Source organism: Musa acuminata, chromosome BXJ3-2 (genome assembly GCF_036884655.1).
Source record: "Musa acuminata AAA Group cultivar baxijiao chromosome BXJ3-2, Cavendish_Baxijiao_AAA, whole genome shotgun sequence".
NCBI classification, from domain to species: domain Eukaryota; kingdom Viridiplantae; phylum Streptophyta; class Magnoliopsida; order Zingiberales; family Musaceae; genus Musa; species Musa acuminata.
Window position 1 is genome coordinate 22,783,421 of NC_088350.1, and position 16,854 is coordinate 22,800,274.

The 16,854-nt window shown below is 39.8% G+C and overlaps 4 protein-coding genes across 5 annotated transcripts; 3 read left to right on the plus strand and 1 right to left on the minus strand.

Annotated features, from left to right (window-relative positions):
• The first annotated feature begins 1,454 nt into the window (after window positions 1-1,454).
• On the plus strand, window positions 1,455-2,885 carry LOC135631374 (uncharacterized). Its single transcript, XM_065138990.1, has 4 exons — window positions 1,455-1,579; window positions 1,650-1,772; window positions 1,834-1,995; window positions 2,083-2,885. Exons 1-4 carry the CDS (start codon window positions 1,473-1,475, stop codon window positions 2,606-2,608), a joined length of 918 nt encoding a protein of 305 aa, XP_064995062.1. The 5' UTR covers window positions 1,455-1,472; the 3' UTR covers window positions 2,609-2,885.
• Window positions 2,886-3,212: 327 nt separating this feature from the next.
• On the minus strand, window positions 3,213-6,266 carry LOC103970882 (ABC transporter G family member 9). Its single transcript, XM_018822208.2, has 4 exons — window positions 5,858-6,266; window positions 5,002-5,785; window positions 4,111-4,427; window positions 3,213-4,014 (listed from the first exon to the last, which is right to left on the minus strand). The coding sequence occupies exons 1-4, from the start codon at window positions 5,948-5,950 to the stop codon at window positions 3,361-3,363; spliced, it is 1,848 nt and encodes a 615-aa protein (XP_018677753.2). The 5' UTR covers window positions 5,951-6,266; the 3' UTR covers window positions 3,213-3,360.
• Window positions 6,267-11,254: 4,988 nt separating this feature from the next.
• LOC103970338 (GDP-mannose 4,6 dehydratase 1-like) lies at window positions 11,255-12,726 on the plus strand. Its single transcript, XM_009384079.3, has one exon. It carries the CDS (start codon window positions 11,380-11,382, stop codon window positions 12,517-12,519), a length of 1,140 nt encoding a protein of 379 aa, XP_009382354.2. The 5' UTR covers window positions 11,255-11,379; the 3' UTR covers window positions 12,520-12,726.
• Window positions 12,727-13,452: 726 nt separating this feature from the next.
• LOC135631169 (uncharacterized) lies at window positions 13,453-16,728 on the plus strand. 2 transcript variants are annotated; one of them, XM_065138631.1, is made up of 3 exons: window positions 13,453-13,610; window positions 13,703-14,066; window positions 16,456-16,728. In XM_065138631.1, exons 1-3 carry the CDS (start codon window positions 13,459-13,461, stop codon window positions 16,483-16,485), a joined length of 546 nt encoding a protein of 181 aa, XP_064994703.1. In that variant the 5' UTR covers window positions 13,453-13,458; the 3' UTR covers window positions 16,486-16,728. The 2 variants fall into 2 exon arrangements, with proteins under 2 accessions (XP_064994703.1, XP_064994702.1); XM_065138630.1 differs by having other exon boundaries at window positions 13,454-13,610; window positions 13,700-14,066.
• The last annotated feature ends 126 nt before the right edge of the window (window positions 16,729-16,854 follow it).

A 16,854-nucleotide genomic window follows, 5' to 3' on the forward strand; every position in this document is an offset into this window, starting at 1 on the left:
TATTACTCTTTTGATAAAGAATTCATTTTGATATATATATAAAAAAAAATATTTCATTATAACAATTTTTTCCAACAATTATCAATCTCCTTTGCCATTTATTCTCGTGCATAAGCAATACATTCTTTATAGTCTATCATTATTGTTGGGTCCAGCTTTCGACTAGATTATTTAAATAGTAAGCCCAGTGAAAAAGGTGAAATGATTAAGGTTTTTGAGATTTTTACTGAATGATAGAGTAGTTAAATTTTATTAGTTTTGACTCAAATTATATGTGAATAATTTTTATAATAAGCTCTATAATTTTAACGGTATCGTCTATAATTTATCTTCTCTAAGATGCTTTCGTATGATACTCAATTTATGAGAGTTCAAATTTTTTTTATATGAAATTTATCCTATTGATATATTAATATTGAGCCAAGATATCATTGTTGATGTTATTGTGATCCTTTGATCATTCTGGAGAAGACTTATTGTAAATTTATTATCATTATCAGTGTAGAAGTTTAAAGTAGACTATGGTTCCATAATTTTTTTTCGTATTGAAATTTTCACATAAAAATTCAGTGTTTCACTAACTGATTTATTGTTCTATTATTTATACTGCTCTTTTGATAACGAATTCATTTTGATACACAGAAAAAGAATTATTTCGCTATAATAATTTTTTCCAACAATTATCAATCTCCTTTGCCAATTATTCCCATGCATAAGCAATACATTCTTTATAGTCTGTCTATCATTCACGTACCCAACCACAGATTTAGAATGAAGAGGCTTTCTATCTGACAGGTCACCTGTTTGTCCAATTTCGGTACTTTATTCTGCATGATAAGGTAAGGTGCCTAAACTTTGACTACGTTAATCTCACGAGTCTATTGCACTGCGCTCCACATTAGGCCGACTGTTCTCTGTAAATACTTGAGTTAGTGTGTGGTGATGCAATCTGAAATCCATTGTTCGATTAATTATCTGAGACATTTTTTTTTTCTTCTTTTTTTATCGAGGAGAAAGTTAATCGAGTCAACCTTTGGATTCGATCCAAAGAATGGCATCCGAAAAGACCAAACGGTTTTAGGTTGATGGCTTTGGAAGTTCGGTTCCGTAGATGTTTGAATTCTTCTACTGGCGATGCATAAATCTCTCCCACAGCCGCACCTCAAATACAACACGATTCATCTCGGTGGTTTCTCTTCTCTATGTACGTCGATTATGGAACAGAGATCCTCTGTTGAGAACAAGCCATCTTTATGCGATTGATCTCCTGGTGATAGTAACTCTAATTTTCTGGATGATTTCATTCTGCAATTTTAAGAATTTGGTTCTCTTTCAGTCTCTTCTCTTCTTTTGATTAAGCACTTCGCTTCCATCAGAAAAATAATCGTTTTGTTGGCGTACTCTACGAATCATTCGTGTTAGATTTATAGTCTTCTCCATCTCCACAGTGCACAGAGATATAACGCTCGAGGATGGAGACGATGTTCCTCAGCGATATCAAGAAGAAAGCCTCCTCTTATATTCAAGAGAAGTACAAAACAGCTCTTCTGGCTCTCACTGATATAACGGCAGCAGAACTGTAAGTGTTGCGCTGAAATATATGGCATTGCAGGTCAATTACTCATGTCTACGGTGAATCACTGTTTTAGATTGGCCGAAGAGGCTACGAACAATGACTCGACGGGTCCTGACGCCAAGACGATGACTCGGTTGTCGGAGGCAGCGCACGACGTGGATGACTACCGCAGAATAGTTGATGTCCTGCACAAGAGGTACGAGATCAAATGGTACTCTGCCATGGACGGCCCTGCTTCATCTGCAAGTTTCTTGTAGGTTCTGCACGATCGATTTCAAGGAATGGAGGCCATCGTACAAGGCATTAGCGCTCCTGGAATTCCTGTTAACGCATGGCCCCGAAGGCATGTCGGAAGAGTTCCACTGCGACGTCAACGTCATTCATCAGTTGGGCGACTTCCGCTACACCGACGACAAAGGGTAATCACGTCGACCGACCGACCGATCGATCGGAGCGGCTAAACGTGTAGAGTTCTTGATCCGTTACGTCTCCTTGATTTCTGGCAGCTTCGACTGGGGCGCATGCATGCGGAGCAAATCCAAGAGGATACTGCGGCTGCTAGGGGACGAAGAGCAACTCAAAGACGCGCGCGCGGAAGCCCTCCGGATCTCGAGAGAGATCCAAGGCTTCGGGAACCTGGTCATGTCTCCCTCCGCCTCTTCCTCGCCGTCGTCGTCGTCCTCGTCGAGGGCATCGAGAACTTGGTCCTTCGGCTCTTCCTACTCCTGGGATTGTCCGAGCTGGAACGGACCGGATGAGCCAAACAAGCGAGACGAGGCTCATCATGTATCAGGTGATTCAGTCGATCTCAAGGAGGCGGAGATGCATCTCTTGGACGCGCCTGTGCAGGAGAGCAGCTGCCTGCTGATATCGAAGAAGGAAGGCCGAGAAGGAAGCCCGGATGGTTGGTCCTCTAGATTACGTCTGCGGCTTTTTGGGAAAGATGACAAGCGACTAGTATTTCGAAGCCTCTCCGACGTGGAGAAGGAGCCGAAGAAGAAGTTCGAGCGGCAGTCTTCGCTAGGGTTTTGATCGGCCACCACCGATCCATACTCACGATATGTTTCTGTAACAAAGAACATATTGTGGCGCAGTCATGCCTTTCCACATTCAATTTTTATTATCGACTCCAACACTTGCTTTCTTTAACGTTCATTATCAAATTTTGTTGCGACATGAGGATTCTGTGCTGCTTGTAATTTTTCTTGCATTCGTTTCGATCTCATTTGCCATCTTGCATTGTCATTGTTCCTCGATGATGAAAGAAATATACGGAGAAGAAGTATTTTTTACTAAATTATTAAATGAATATTTATTTGCTCTCAAACTCTGCAAGATTTGGAGATCTAATTGATGTTTTAATGCAGTTTCAAGTAAACACTACTTTGTTCCTTAATTAGGTTTATTTTGCAGCCACTTTTATGTCGGATAAAAGTAAACAGAAAAATCAACAAGCCGCTGTTGGTCAGTGATGAAGAACTACTCGAGAACTATGTTCTTCTTAGAATTGTTCATGGTGTTACATGTTCCTGCATTTGACAGATACTGGAAAGCATATGGACACAAGAAATTATATGTAAGACATCTTCTATCTTTATCAGGACAACATCAAAATATCGCAACTGATAGCATCTCAATTTCAAAACTTATTAAAGTTTATGAAGCTGAAGAGTGTATGTGCATGCGTCTACAAACATATATGCTTTATTCTGCTACTGCTGCTGCTGCAACTACTGCTGAAAGGAAGTAATAGAACAAGCGGAGTCATCTGCAGGGAGCTTTTGCTAATTTGTGACACCAACCCTCATGAGGCCCAGATAAGCAGCAAGCCTGTACAAGACGAGCATCAGCAGCAAGGCAAACACGGCCAAAGCTTTGTGGTCGAAACCCACTAGCTTGATGGAGGGGAAATCTGCAATCTGGCATCTCATACTGGGAGTGCACTGGTACGTGTCATTGGGAGAGTACTGTGAAGCTATCTGGAGCTTGAAGGTGTAGTAGCTGAGGGAGATGTACTTGATCCACTCAATAAAAGGTGGGATGTTCTGGACGTAGAATCCGCCGGCGAGCATGAAGGATAACATGAGAATGGAGCCGAGAGTGGTGGCAGTCTTGAGGTCCATGACGAGCGCCCCCAGTGCAAGTCCCATGCCCTGCGCCACCAGCACGCACAGGAGCAAGACGGCAAGGTTCATGAAGAAGTTTACAGCAACAGGTTTTAGGCCACCCATCCAGTACGTGATGGTGACGAAGATGATAGGAAGGATGAGTTCCATGGGCAGGTCGCCCACCAATCTAGCGGCGAAGTACGATGACAGCCTATACATTCCGGAGGATCTCTCCTTTGTCAGCATCGTGCGCTCTTGCGGGAAGGTAAATATGGCTTCGAACACTGGGTAGAATGACCAGAATGAAGCGACGAAGAAAAGAAGGCCGACCTGCATGAATTAAAGATCATGGAAACTACTAAATGGAGATTGGAGACGTCTCAAGAGAGAGAAAGAGAGAGTGAGAGAGTGAGAGTGAGAGAGAACCTGATCCTGGACGTAGCCGCCTGAGTGAAGCCACAGGAACCCTGCAAGAAGAGCTACTACGAGCACTTGCGAGATCTTTAGCCCAGAGAAGGACTCATGCTTTCTTTCCTTGAGATCCCTCTGCAGCAGCACAGTGAACTGTTCCCACCAACTGGTGCACCACTGAGTTTCAATATTGTCGGGCTCACACTCCTTGAATTGTTTGCTCAAAGCTAAAACCTCCTCTGACACCTTATCATGTAAATGTAATCTATAAGCAGACACTAGAGCTTCTTTGGTGGATGCTCTATCTTCTGATGTTTCATCCGAAGATACACCTGCACTTTCACAACCAGCCCACCCTCAACTAGTGTCAAACAGAGATCTATCAGATATAAACACCTTATCATGCTTTTAAGCTTTTCCAAGAATGAGAATTATAGTACATTGTTAGAAATATTCTTTGCACTGTAAAAGAAAGATTTGCAACCATTACACCACATCTTATATTGCGTTGGCATCTAAGATAGATAGATGTCTTGCGAGCCATTAATCTAAAGATAAAACATGAGATGCTCTATTGTCCTTCAGGAGAAAATCTTCGGTGCCAGAATCAAGGATAGGAATAACGAACAATTTATGTACAGGAAAGCAAAACAGAGAGCACAGAAGCATAAGATGTAAAATCTCTCTGAGGTCATTTGAGCTTGGAAATGATAGATACAGTTGCTATCAGAAATCTAGCATATAGAATTAGCTTCCTGTTCTTCATGTGGTGGGCTTGAATATTCTCAAGCATCAGATCCAAATCTCAAGTAGTTGGTCATGTCGCAATCTCAACCATCGCAGTGTAATCCAGACACCATGTTTAGGAATCAAGTAGAGAGAATACCAAGCGTAAAGGGCGCGTACCGTTGGCGAGGTCGAGCAGGAAGTCAGCAGGATTCATGGGCACAGTCGGAGCGTAGCCGACGCTGGCGAAGTAGTCCATGGCATCGGAGCCTTTGCCGAAGTAAATTGAGTTACCATCCGATAGGAGCAGGACTTTGTGGAACATATAGAAAAGACGACTCGAGGGCTGGTGGATGGTCATGATCACCGTCTTGCCTCCCTTGGTGAGATCCCACAGGGTGGACACAATTCGTCCGGCGATGGTGGAGTCGAGTCCGGAGGTTGGTTCGTCGAGGAACAGCAGGCTCGGGTCGATGAGCATCTCCTGGCCGATGCTGACTCGCTTGCGCTCCCCGCCGGACACCCCGCGCACGAGAGGGCCGCCAATGATGCTGCTGCGGCACGCGGTGAGGCCGAGCTGCGCCATGACGGCTTCCGCCTGCGCGGCCTTCTCCTGCCGAGAGAGGGTGCTGGGAAGGCGGAGGAGCGCGGTGTAGACGAGGGTCTCCGTGACGGTGAGGTGCGGGTAGAGGACGTCGTCCTGCGTGACGAAGCCCGTTCTGCGCTTGAGCGAGTTGGTGAAGGGCTTTCCGTTGTAGGTGATGCTACCTGTGAGGAGGCGGGTGCGGCCAATGCGGCCGCCGAGCACGGTCAGCAAGGTCGTCTTCCCACTTCCCGAGGGGCCGAGCATGGCCAGCATCTCCCCCGGCGACACTGCACCCGAGACTCCCTTCAGGATCACCCTCTCGCCCTCCTTTGCTTTCCCCTTCCCCTTGGTCTTGATCTTGTACACCACATCTTCGAACTGCGTCCGACGCGACAAAGATTGGTTCGACATATCAAAGGGATGACAGATCGCGGCAAAGATGTTGTGTACCTTGAGAGTAACAGGACGTTGGACTGTGCCAAGGGTTGAACCACGGCCATCGCCGGTTCCATGGTTTGGTTGCGCTTCCATCTCCGTCTCCATCCTCCTACCTTAAAGATCTTCACCCATGCGCGAGTATGGACTTAAAATCCTTCCCCTGATCCAATCTACACCAGAGACATCCTTTCCTCAATGGAGAAGGGATCGATGAAGCAGGAAGGAATTACAGGAGACGAGGGGACGGACGCCACCACACGCCTCCACAATAAAAGAGCGGTACATTCCACCCTTCCTCAACAGCGAAGGAGCCAATAAAGGCTAGGTTGTGATCGCGTCTGTCACCCTTTTTGCCTCCACATTTAATGCTGATCTGGTGCTGGAATGATATGTGGCAGTGGCTCAAACCATCCCTCTCTGCCGGTAGAGGAATCAATCGAGGATTGAATCGGCTCTTCCTACGCCCCTTTTGAATCGGAGTTCGATACGTTCTTGCTACCGGATCCCGACTCGGAACGGACTCGGAGTTGCCCCTGCGAACAACTCGGATTCCAAATATAGGGTTCGTTTGCAGGATTCGGAAGAAACTCTTGTCGTCATTCAATGCGTCAAACATACACGATGTGATTGATCCTCGAGATTGCATTATCTCAACAACAAAAATTAAGTATTCTTCTGATAAGAAACTAAAGAATAGTGTTAAATGGGATCATTTAGTTTTATATTGATTGAGGAGTATTGGAATCAAGGGTTTATAAATCGTTCAGATCTCTCTTACTCTCGGAGGCACCTTTTGGAACTCATATGCTCTGAAAGGATAAAATCGTGTAGGTATGCCTAGAAGAAAGGTCCGATGCCTACACATCGGTCGAGTAAACTAGTCGTGCACCTCGGTTATGAGCCTTTGATTCTCACACTCCCTTTTTCTTACCCTTCGAGACTTTTTAGAACTCACGCTCTGAAAGAATTGATCAAATGATACAATCTGAGACAGGATTTAAACCATAAGTTACGGTCTGAAATTGAAGTATAAAGTGATGCAATCTCGGTTACTTACTTAGGTCGAGTATAGCAAATGCTCTAAAATATATTTGGTTGTGTGCCACCAATTAGGAGCAATAATCTTTTAAATTGGGTAATTAATCATGTTTATTTGACACAATAATATAGACCCTTTTGTGTTCTTCGTTTGAACTTGCATTATACATTTAAGTCTATTTCATATCTCAAGACTTCGTGAAAGGGGATTTTGAATCTAATATTCATTGCATCATTTCCTAACGAGTTAAGGATTATTAGAAATTAAACCCAAAATCGTGATCATGAAAGAAGAGCAAATCATGAATCCCAATAAAATATTTATGCAATACCCCTCTTTATTTGAGTTTGTATCTCCGCTAAAATTATTCTAAACCAACTTACACATGAGAGCATGTTAAAATTTATAAATATATTAGGACATTTCATGACAACTTAAGTTTTTATGATTTGTATTAACAAAATCAAATTATTTATCAAATGAACGAATATTTAGATAGATTTTTTAAAGATTATGTAATTCATATTACAATCCCTAATTTTTTTTTTTTGCTTTTCATAGACTTGCGATAAAAATGTCACATTAGGTTTACTCAACTGTATAAATCATTATCAAACCATCCATTTCAACTAAAATTTGGTGTGAATTCTACTCATGTAATTAAATCTCCCAATTTAAGGATAATTTTTTTTCTTGCTAATAAAATTTAGGAAATAAATATTCAACATTCCAAATTAAGTAATATTAATTTATCAATAAATTAAATGAATATATAAATATAAAAAATTACCTTAGGTGTAGGACTCATAAGGGATTCCTCTCCTTTGTTCTTCACAAGCTCAAGTGGGAGGAACGAGGAGTTATGATGAGAGATTTTTTTTTCCTTTCTTGAAAAATAAATATTTTCTTCTATCCTTTCAAGTGTCTATAATTTTATTTTTAGATTGAAACATGTTATAATTATTCATGAGTTTTTAAGATTTTTTTTTATTCTTTCAAGTATTTAAAATTTTATTTTTGTTTTAATATATATTGTAATTATTCTTGTTATATGTAGTTTCTAAAATTTTTATCCTACATGTATAATTCTAGTTATAATACTTTATTTCTATTAAACTTATATAATAGTTTATTAAAAAATTATTTGTTCTCTTATGTAATTTTTCCTTTTAATCTATTTATTATGTTTTAATGACTCTCTATTAATGATTAGATATTTTGATTATAATTCTATGCTATAATTCAAAATTGAGGAAATTGAATAGAATTTCAATTGAAATTAATTAATAGGTCAGGCCAGACTCGTTGGCTAGGCCACAGCTCGTAAATTAGGCCTAGCCAGTATGTTAAGCTCTAACCTGTAGGTTAACTTGACTTAAGCAGTCATGTGTAGTGCACATAATAAGTCCATGAGCTATAGGTTGTCTCGGCCTAATATGGTGCATGCATGTGCAGTGCACATCACTAGTATATGAATTGCCCAACTTAGCTTGATGCTATATAGTCTAGATTATTGCCCTTATTTTATTTGATTAGTTCTAGAATGATTAAATAAGGACTAGAGATCGGTTCAAAAAAGTTTTAATTAAATCAAGTTCAATTGAACGGAATGAGCTCATGTTCAAGTCAATTTAGTACTAATTGATATTATTTAATATTGATGATATGTGAAAGATGAATTGAGATATTTTAATATATTATTTCATTCTAATTTGAACATAATCAGTATGAAATGATTTTGTTTCCTTACTGAGGAATGGTATGATAGTTTTCTTTAGGGATTAATGGGCCATTAGACATGTTGGTTGGATGATTCCTCCATCTGCTATTAGGAGAAATATATTTTCAGTTTAGTGGATGAGGGACACTACTCTAAATACTATTGGGAGTGCAATATGGTTTTGTTTTCATCCACTGTTAGGAAAACATAAACTCATCCGATAGAAAAAAAGTCTCTCCATCCGCTATTGAGATGTGCTCCTTTATGCATTTGATATATGTTAGTGGAATGATTAGTTTTTGAATATATATTTATTTTTAAAATAACTTGGTTCCTACTTGATGAATTTTTTTTATTTTATTTTTTGATTTGTAAAGTAGTTTTCAAACAACACCGATTGGATTTCAAGCCAATTGAATTTTATTTTTTACTTGGCATTACTATATTTTTTTACTACTTTTGACTTATATTTTGATGAATAAATAAATTATAATAAATATTTATAATATTATTAATAAAATGATGTTTATTTATTTTGCTCTTGATGTACCTATGAAAAGATATTATAATCCTATGAAAAAAATCTAGGATGTAACCTCTTTGTATAGTTTTAGAGCATGATTCAAGGCATATAGGTCGTATAATTAATTTTAATCGATAGTTGTCTTTTGATCTGTTATAGAAGTAATAAAGCCAATTCAAAAACAGTAATTCTATCACTCGTGCTCATGAATGTAATGTTACTAGTCTACCCACATGTTCGAGCAAATCCTAGTTTGGAAGTTTCATGCATTATAGTGCAAATATAGTCCTCACATATACTTATCATTGATCATGTGATAGCTTCCTCGACATTATAGAATACACCTCATACCCAGCACATGTCAACACTCTATATGATATATATGGAGTCCTTAATAATATTAAATGCTTCTTTGAGCTTCAGGAGGAGCGAGATAGAGCTCAATTAAAAATTGTCATTTCTCTTCTTTTATTTTGAAATGAAAGATAAATACTTGGTGGACCTAAAAAAGGAGGATATTAGAGGCAGAAGACTATATGGTGACTTGGGATCAATTTAAAAATATATTATATGAGTAATTATTTCTTGATTTAATTCATTTTAAGAAATAATAAGAGTTCCTTGGCATCCAAATAATTATTATTTCACTAAGCTAGTTTTAGTTCTCTCCACATATTACCTTCCATAAATATCAAAAAGCTTATCACTTTAAGAGGAGACTATTTTTAATATATATTCTAATAAATAAATAAATTATAATAAATATTTATAATTTATATATTAATAAAATAATATTTATTTATTTAACCATTAATGTACTTGTGAAAAAATGTTATGATCATGTGAGAAATAATTCAATATATGATAACCCAAATCTTATCTAGTATCATAGACAAATTAACTTGAATTCCAAGATGTTACCTAATGATGTTGAGAAAGCATTGTATAAAAGGTAAAAATGTTGAAGTCTATTAAAGCCTAAGTGTATGCTTGGAACAAAAGTCTTTAAATAATCATGAATAAAAGATACATGTGAATTGGATAGATAATTAAACTATGAAAGGAGATGAGGTGCTGCTTATGCTACAACTATGAGGAGAGTATACCATATCTTTATTTCTCATTTTTATTTAAATTATTTAAGTCATTTTGATACTTATAAATGTGAATGGATATAAAATAGATATTTAAACTATATTTTGCATGAATCCCAAGATTTAGGTAGCTAATTGGATTTAGATTTACTATAGAATGATGCTAGATAAGTAAATTATTATATCAAAATTAGTTATTCAAAATGGATGCTTACATGGAGTCAACTCAACTGAAGCCTTATTTCGTGCAAGTCTATTATCAATATTAAGAACAATTGAAGCCATAAGATATCAACTATTGTAAAATTATATTAGGGTACGATTGACATAGTTCCTTTGACACCTAAATTAATTTAAGAGTTGAGGTGTCCATAATATACGAAAGACTGAAAGTACTATTTGACTAAAAAAAAATTATATAAGAATACACATGAGGAGAGTTTTTATAGTATAGCTTTAGAACCGTAACACTCATAATTATATGCATTGAAATTGGAATGATTTCATATATCTTTCGACTTTGATGAAGTTATGCTGCAACAAATCTATCGTCCCTACAATAGGCATAACATGATGATAACGTTGATCATATAGGATCACATGATATCGGGTTACTGATCACATAACATTTAGGTATTGATCATATAGAATCATAGCATCAATCATATCATTATTTTTTTTATCAAAAATAAAAATATAAGAAAAAAAATAATCCTTACACTATAACTTTGAAAAAAAAAAGTTTGCATGAAAATGATGTCTAGGCTGAAATTATAAAAGGATCACACCACATGAAAATAAAAATGGGAGAAGTGGGTAGTGCTCAAGCTATGCATGTAAAGTGAACTGACCATCTTGATTTAGTCCTACGTGTTGAGGAGTCGATTAAGTATAAGGATACGATGAATACAATAAATATTTTGAATAAGTAATTTTAATTTAATAAATTAATGGATGAATTATATCCAACATTATAACATCAATTAACGGTGTCGTCTTCCACCAGCCCACCCAGGCCCAAGTTTTAACTCAGTCGCAGGCCTACGTCCCTTGTGATCCGCCACACCGTATACTGTGACATCATTGTCCAACTCTTTCGTTTCCTTCCCGTCTTCAACCGTCCTCGCTTTCCTCTTCCTCAATCTCCAGATCTGAAAAATGGCGTCGCACGAATCCACCAACGACGTCGACAAGAGAGAGGAGAAACGCAACTCCGACGGTGGATCCGTGGCGGCCAACGTGGTGCCGCGGCCGATTCCGGGGGAGCGGCGCAAGGTGGCCCTGATCACCGGCATCACGGGGCAGGACGGATCGTACCTGACGGAGTTCCTGTTGGGGAACGGATACGAGGTGCACGGCCTCATCCGGCGCTCCTCCAATTTCAACACCGCCCGCCTCGATCACCTCTACGTCGACCCTCATAACGCTGCCAAGGCCCGCATGAAGCTCCACTACGCTGACCTCTCCGACGCCTCTTCCCTTCGCCGCTGGGTCGACGCCCTCCTTCCCGACGAGGTCTACAACCTCGCCGCCCAATCCCACGTCGCCGTCTCCTTCGAGATCCCGGACTACACCGCCGACGTCGTCGCCACCGGCGCTCTCCGCCTCCTCGAGGCCGTCCGCTGCGCCACCAAACCCGCCCGCTACTACCAGGCCGGCTCCTCCGAGATGTTCGGCTCCACGCCGCCGCCCCAGTCGGAGGCGTCCCCGTTCCATCCCCGCTCTCCATACGCTGCCGCCAAGGTCGCCGCGCACTGGTACACCGTCAACTACCGTGAGGCCTACGGCCTGTTCGCCTGCAACGGCATCCTGTTCAACCACGAGAGCCCCCGCCGTGGCGAGAACTTCGTCACCCGCAAGATCACCCGCGCCGTCGGCCGCATCCGCGTCGGCCTTCAAACCAAGGTCTTCCTGGGCAACCTGTCCGCCGCCCGCGACTGGGGCTTCGCCGGGGACTACGTCGAGGCCATGTGGATGATGCTGCAGCAGGAGGAGCCCGGAGACTACGTGGTCGCCACCGAGGAGTCCCACACGGTGGAGGAGTTCCTCCAGGCCGCATTCAGCTACGTCGGACTAAACTGGAAGGACCATGTGGTCATCGACCCACGGTACTTCCGCCCCGCCGAGGTGGACAGCCTCAAGGGCGACTCCACCAAGGCGAGAAAGGCGCTCGGATGGAAGCCTAAGGTGGGATTCCAGGATCTGGTGAAGATGATGGTAGATCATGACATCGAGATCGCCAAGAGGGAGAAGGTGCTCGTGGATGCCGGTTACATCGATGCCCAGCAGCAGCCATAGAATAGAATTCTTCTTCTTCTCGTCTTCTACCTTCACACGCTATTCATATACCCAAAATTTTCCCACTACATGTTATCTTCTTCTACTTTTCCATCTCCGTTGGTAATATATTACTGATTAAGTAATGTGCTACACTTTATTCTGCAACTTCATTTATGTGCTACTGACTATGTGATTGTAGTATAATGTTATTACTAGTTTGCTTCATCTTATGTGTTATCACTCAGCCTGCTCAATCATTCTGGCTCTTATACAAACAAGAACCCAACTTTGTTGTTCTTCTTAACACAGATAAGAAGTTGATGTACTGTAATGTAATTGAAAGGTTTCATATTGGATACAGTTTAATATAATACTCTTATAAAACAAATTAAATTTGATGATTTCATTGTTAGGTGTGACATTATAAAAATTGTAATTTTAGGATTATAAGTGTGTGCACTAATGCATCAGTTTGGAGGCATTAGTGGTACACAAATAATAGAAGGTTAATAGCTTACCATTTAATATATCAAATTATATCATTCCCTTGATAGATTATTATGACAGTTTAAGAATAACATTACCTGAATCAAAAATTTACATTAAAGTGTTTTGATCAAACAAAAAAAAAAGTACTATAAAACCTATTTGAAATCATCGTAAATATGAACTTCTAATATTAACCAAGCTAACTAACTATAAATTTAAAAATATGATGTTGTAATAATCTATAATTAATATCAATGAAAGACACATAGTATGATGTAATTTATAGTGAACAAGTTTATAATATTTTAAGCACATCAACAAAAACAAGATAATAATATTATAAATGAGTCCGACGAAAATATTATTATAATATTATAATATTTAGATGATGTGGCCTTTACATTGAACCCAAGTCCGACCAAGACACAACGTAACCTAAACTTGAAGGCCTCATGTCACCGGCTTCGCATGCATCAGACCCGTTCCCCACCAGATGCAACCCCATCACCGCCTCAAATTCTTCCTCCTCCTCCAGGGGAGAACTTCCTAATCTTCGCGGCCGCCGCCGCCTCCTCGGATACCGCGCTACGGCTGTGGCCCGACGATTTGCCTCTCTACTGGTAAAAGTGGCCTTAAGCGTACCACCGCTTACTGCGCTTCTCCTGCTCGCTTCGCTTCGTTCGATCTCTTCCTTACCTCTCCTGTTCAGCAGGAACAGGATGCTGAAGTTTCTGTCGAAGGTGCGGGTGGAGTACAACGCTCTGGACCCGCGGAAGGCGGCGTGCGTCGAGATCTTGGCGCAGTGCAATGCCCGTAAGGCTAAGGAATCCAACCCCTCCTGCCAGGTTGAGCTGCAGCGCCGCACCGACGACAGCCCCCCGCGGATCGCTGTGACCTACGTCAATGGCGTCGAGGAGATCATAGATGCCGCCGGTGTCCCCGCACAGGCCATCCGCCAGCGCATCTTCGACCGCGGCCAGCTCCTCGAGACCGAACAGATGTTCCGCGAAGCTGGCGAGCCGTGGCCCGTACTCATCCCCGAGGAGGAGATCCACCAATCCTTCCCCGGTACTAAGGTGCGTGTTTACTTCGTTCTTTCTCTACTTTCTCGGCGAGGCATTTCTTCATACAGATCCCGTGCGACTTGTTGATGTTTCTGTTGTTTGTGCTGGTATGTTTCCCTTCTTGGATGCCGATCTCAGTATTAGTTTCCTTTTCTTTCAACTGATTAGGCGTCGGTATTATACATTGAGTACTGATAATTCCATGAGTAACAAAAGCTGGACAATCCTTTCAGATTTGAAGTCCAGAATACAGACATTGTTCCCTTTATTAGAGGACTTCTTTCTAGAGAGTTTGACTTCTAACAGAGCCAAGGAATTTACATATCCAACTTTATTTGAGTTATTCATACCAGCATGCTCTGTCTAGTTAGCTGAAATAGCTTTAGTTATATTTAGATTCTTACAATTAAATTACAGATCGTAGGTCCTGATCTATATGGGGATGTAGAATAATTCTATGACGATGGCCATTCACATCCTGTAAGTCCTTGTAGAATTGACAATTGCTTGTCAAAATCCCATGGTCTATCATTCTGAATGAATTATCGACCCCTTTATCAAGGAATTGGAAGACGGATTTTTGGGTGCCTCCCTTATCTCTAACCATTTAAAAGGTTGTCAATCCTTCTCAAGTTGTTTATTGTTGTTGTCATGTTGTACCTTCTTCATCTTCAACATACCAATCAAATAAAGTACAATCTTATTTTTCAAGACCTCCTCATCTTCACCTGAGAGATTTACTACTTTGATTACTTCAGATGCTGGAAATCACCAAGTTTCACCATCTGTTGGGGGTGGAAAAGAACCTGTTGCCTATCATGATTTTTGTGTGGGTAGAGAATGATATAATATTTTTTTAAACATCATCTAGAATTGGGATAGGAGCAGGGGTGAGTTGTATCAATCCCACCTCACCTGACCTCGATGCCATTGTTAGTCAGGATTCTATGTTCTCAAATATTAAAAAAAGCATTATAAAAATAGATTCTTGTAGTGACTCTAAAATATTAACAAATTGCAATTAATTGACACCCGGTTAGGCACATATTGTCCCTAGAAGACCCAAGTTATATAAGAATTCTTTGCTCAATTACATCCACTCAGACACGGTGTAGCCCGTTCTATTTGAGCATTTAATTGCTTTACCAAAAGGACTCAGAGTTGGGATTGATTGATTTCTAAATATTGTAAATTAGGCTCATTGCTTTGAGTTAATTTCTATGAGTTATATAGATCCAGCTTGGATCAGTTTGTGAGTCAATTTTAGGTGATTTGAGTTCAGATTTAAACCAGTTTTGGAAGTCATCATACATTAATAGTCTAGATTATCATGGCAACTTCCAGCCAATTAGTAGCTGATGTATGGTGAGAAAAAACCTTACTGCATGCCTAAGAAGGCATTCTATAGATGTTTTGCCAATGTTCCAGGTCCCGTATCTGTTAGTTTAAGAAAGTGTGGAAAGGTATGTTGATCTGGATTTGAAAGGGCCCTACGTGGCCTAAGATACCAGCCAAGAACATAATTAAATGGACTAAAGGCTGGTAGGTGGATTTCATAGAATGAAAATTATGATATTCTTCCAAAAAGCATTATTAACAGGACTCTTGTAATAAATAAAAGCAGTCCTTGAGAAGGAAACATAGTGCTTTTAACCAATTATGTTTATGAAGCGTAATCAGGTTTCAGTCTTACATTAGTGATAATGATGCGAAATCAGGTTTCTTCTCGCTAGTAGGTCCTACCAAGGTAGCACAGTTCATCATCTCCATTCGTCTTGCATCAGATGTTATATGGTGTAACTGTGGTTTTGTTTCTGGCATTGGCTTACTTAGTAGGCCTAATTGTTACATACACTAGTCTTGTGAAGCTTTTTAATATTTTCTCTATTTAATGCTTTTATGCATTAATTTATAACGATACGGTACCTCAACATGTGCTGCAAACTTCTTTAAGATTGGACAACACATGGTGTTAGGAGGCATGTAACATAGAACCATTTGTATACATATAAACTATCGATTAAATTGGATACATGTTTATCTAATGAGTTATGTTATGAATTTATTTATTCAAATATTTCGAGTGAAGATTCCTTTTTGTTGCCCCAATTGCTGAGGAGTCATGTAAAAGATGGTTGCCTTGTACTTGGATGGTTGGTAGCATTCCTTTTGTCCTTCTTCAACTTTCAGTTATCTAATTCTTTGCAAAAGTTTAGATTGTGTACTCAAGATTCAGTCGAATATGATGTTTCTCTTGAGATTCAAAATTGTTTGTGTTATTCCATTAATATAACTGTGCTTGATTGGATGTTATCTGATACTGGAATTTAATTGAAGTTTTTATTTGTATGTTCTCTGATTATCCTGAGAATCAGTGTAAGATGTGCATTTACTTTTACAGCCAAAGAAAGCTGAAGAACAGAAGCAGTGACAAGGACACTGGATCCAGCTTTTTCTAGAGATCTTCATTTTCTTTAGATCTTTCATGTCAGACTTGACGTTTTATGTCTGTTTGAGTTTCTGACTTGATAGCATTTGTACGTGTGTGTGGTCCTAACTGGTGATTTCAACATTTGGGCTCAGTTTTTATGTGGTGTCCTTTATGTATGGTAAGACAGATGACTGGTCTGTGAATCTAATCAATAATCCACATAGGTGATAATTTCTTGGGCCATTTTTTTGGCTAATTATCAATAAACATGTCCATGGTTGTGAGCTTATAGTATTATGCTATATTATCTTCGTCCATATCATCTTGAATTCTAAGCTTCATTCATGTGATTCATTGGTCTAGTGTAAG

Bases quoted from the DNA above. Each gene is read 5' to 3' on its own strand.
- LOC135631374 (XM_065138990.1), top strand. From the start codon at position 1,473: ATGGAGACGATGTTCCTCAGCGATATCAAGAAGAAAGCCTCCTCTTAT. The intron at 1,580-1,649 runs GTAAGTGTTGCG...TCACTGTTTTAG, and splicing joins GATATAACGGCAGCAGAACT to ATTGGCCGAAGAGGCTACGA. The intron at 1,773-1,833 runs GTACGAGATCAA...AGTTTCTTGTAG, and splicing joins GTTGATGTCCTGCACAAGAG to GTTCTGCACGATCGATTTCA.
- LOC103970882 (XM_018822208.2), bottom strand. From the start codon at position 5,950: ATGGAGACGGAGATGGAAGCGCAACCAAACCATGGAACCGGCGATGGC. The intron at 5,786-5,857 runs GTACACAACATC...CGTCGGACGCAG, and splicing joins AACGTCCTGTTACTCTCAAG to TTCGAAGATGTGGTGTACAA. The intron at 4,015-4,110 runs GTTCTCTCTCAC...TAATTCATGCAG, and splicing joins GCGGCTACGTCCAGGATCAG to GTCGGCCTTCTTTTCTTCGT.
- LOC103970338 (XM_009384079.3), top strand. From the start codon at position 11,380: ATGGCGTCGCACGAATCCACCAACGACGTCGACAAGAGAGAGGAGAAA.
- LOC135631169 (XM_065138630.1), top strand. From the start codon at position 13,459: ATGCATCAGACCCGTTCCCCACCAGATGCAACCCCATCACCGCCTCAA. The intron at 13,611-13,699 runs GTAAAAGTGGCC...TCTCCTGTTCAG, and splicing joins GACGATTTGCCTCTCTACTG to CAGGAACAGGATGCTGAAGT. The intron at 14,067-16,455 runs GTGCGTGTTTAC...TTACTTTTACAG, and splicing joins AATCCTTCCCCGGTACTAAG to CCAAAGAAAGCTGAAGAACA.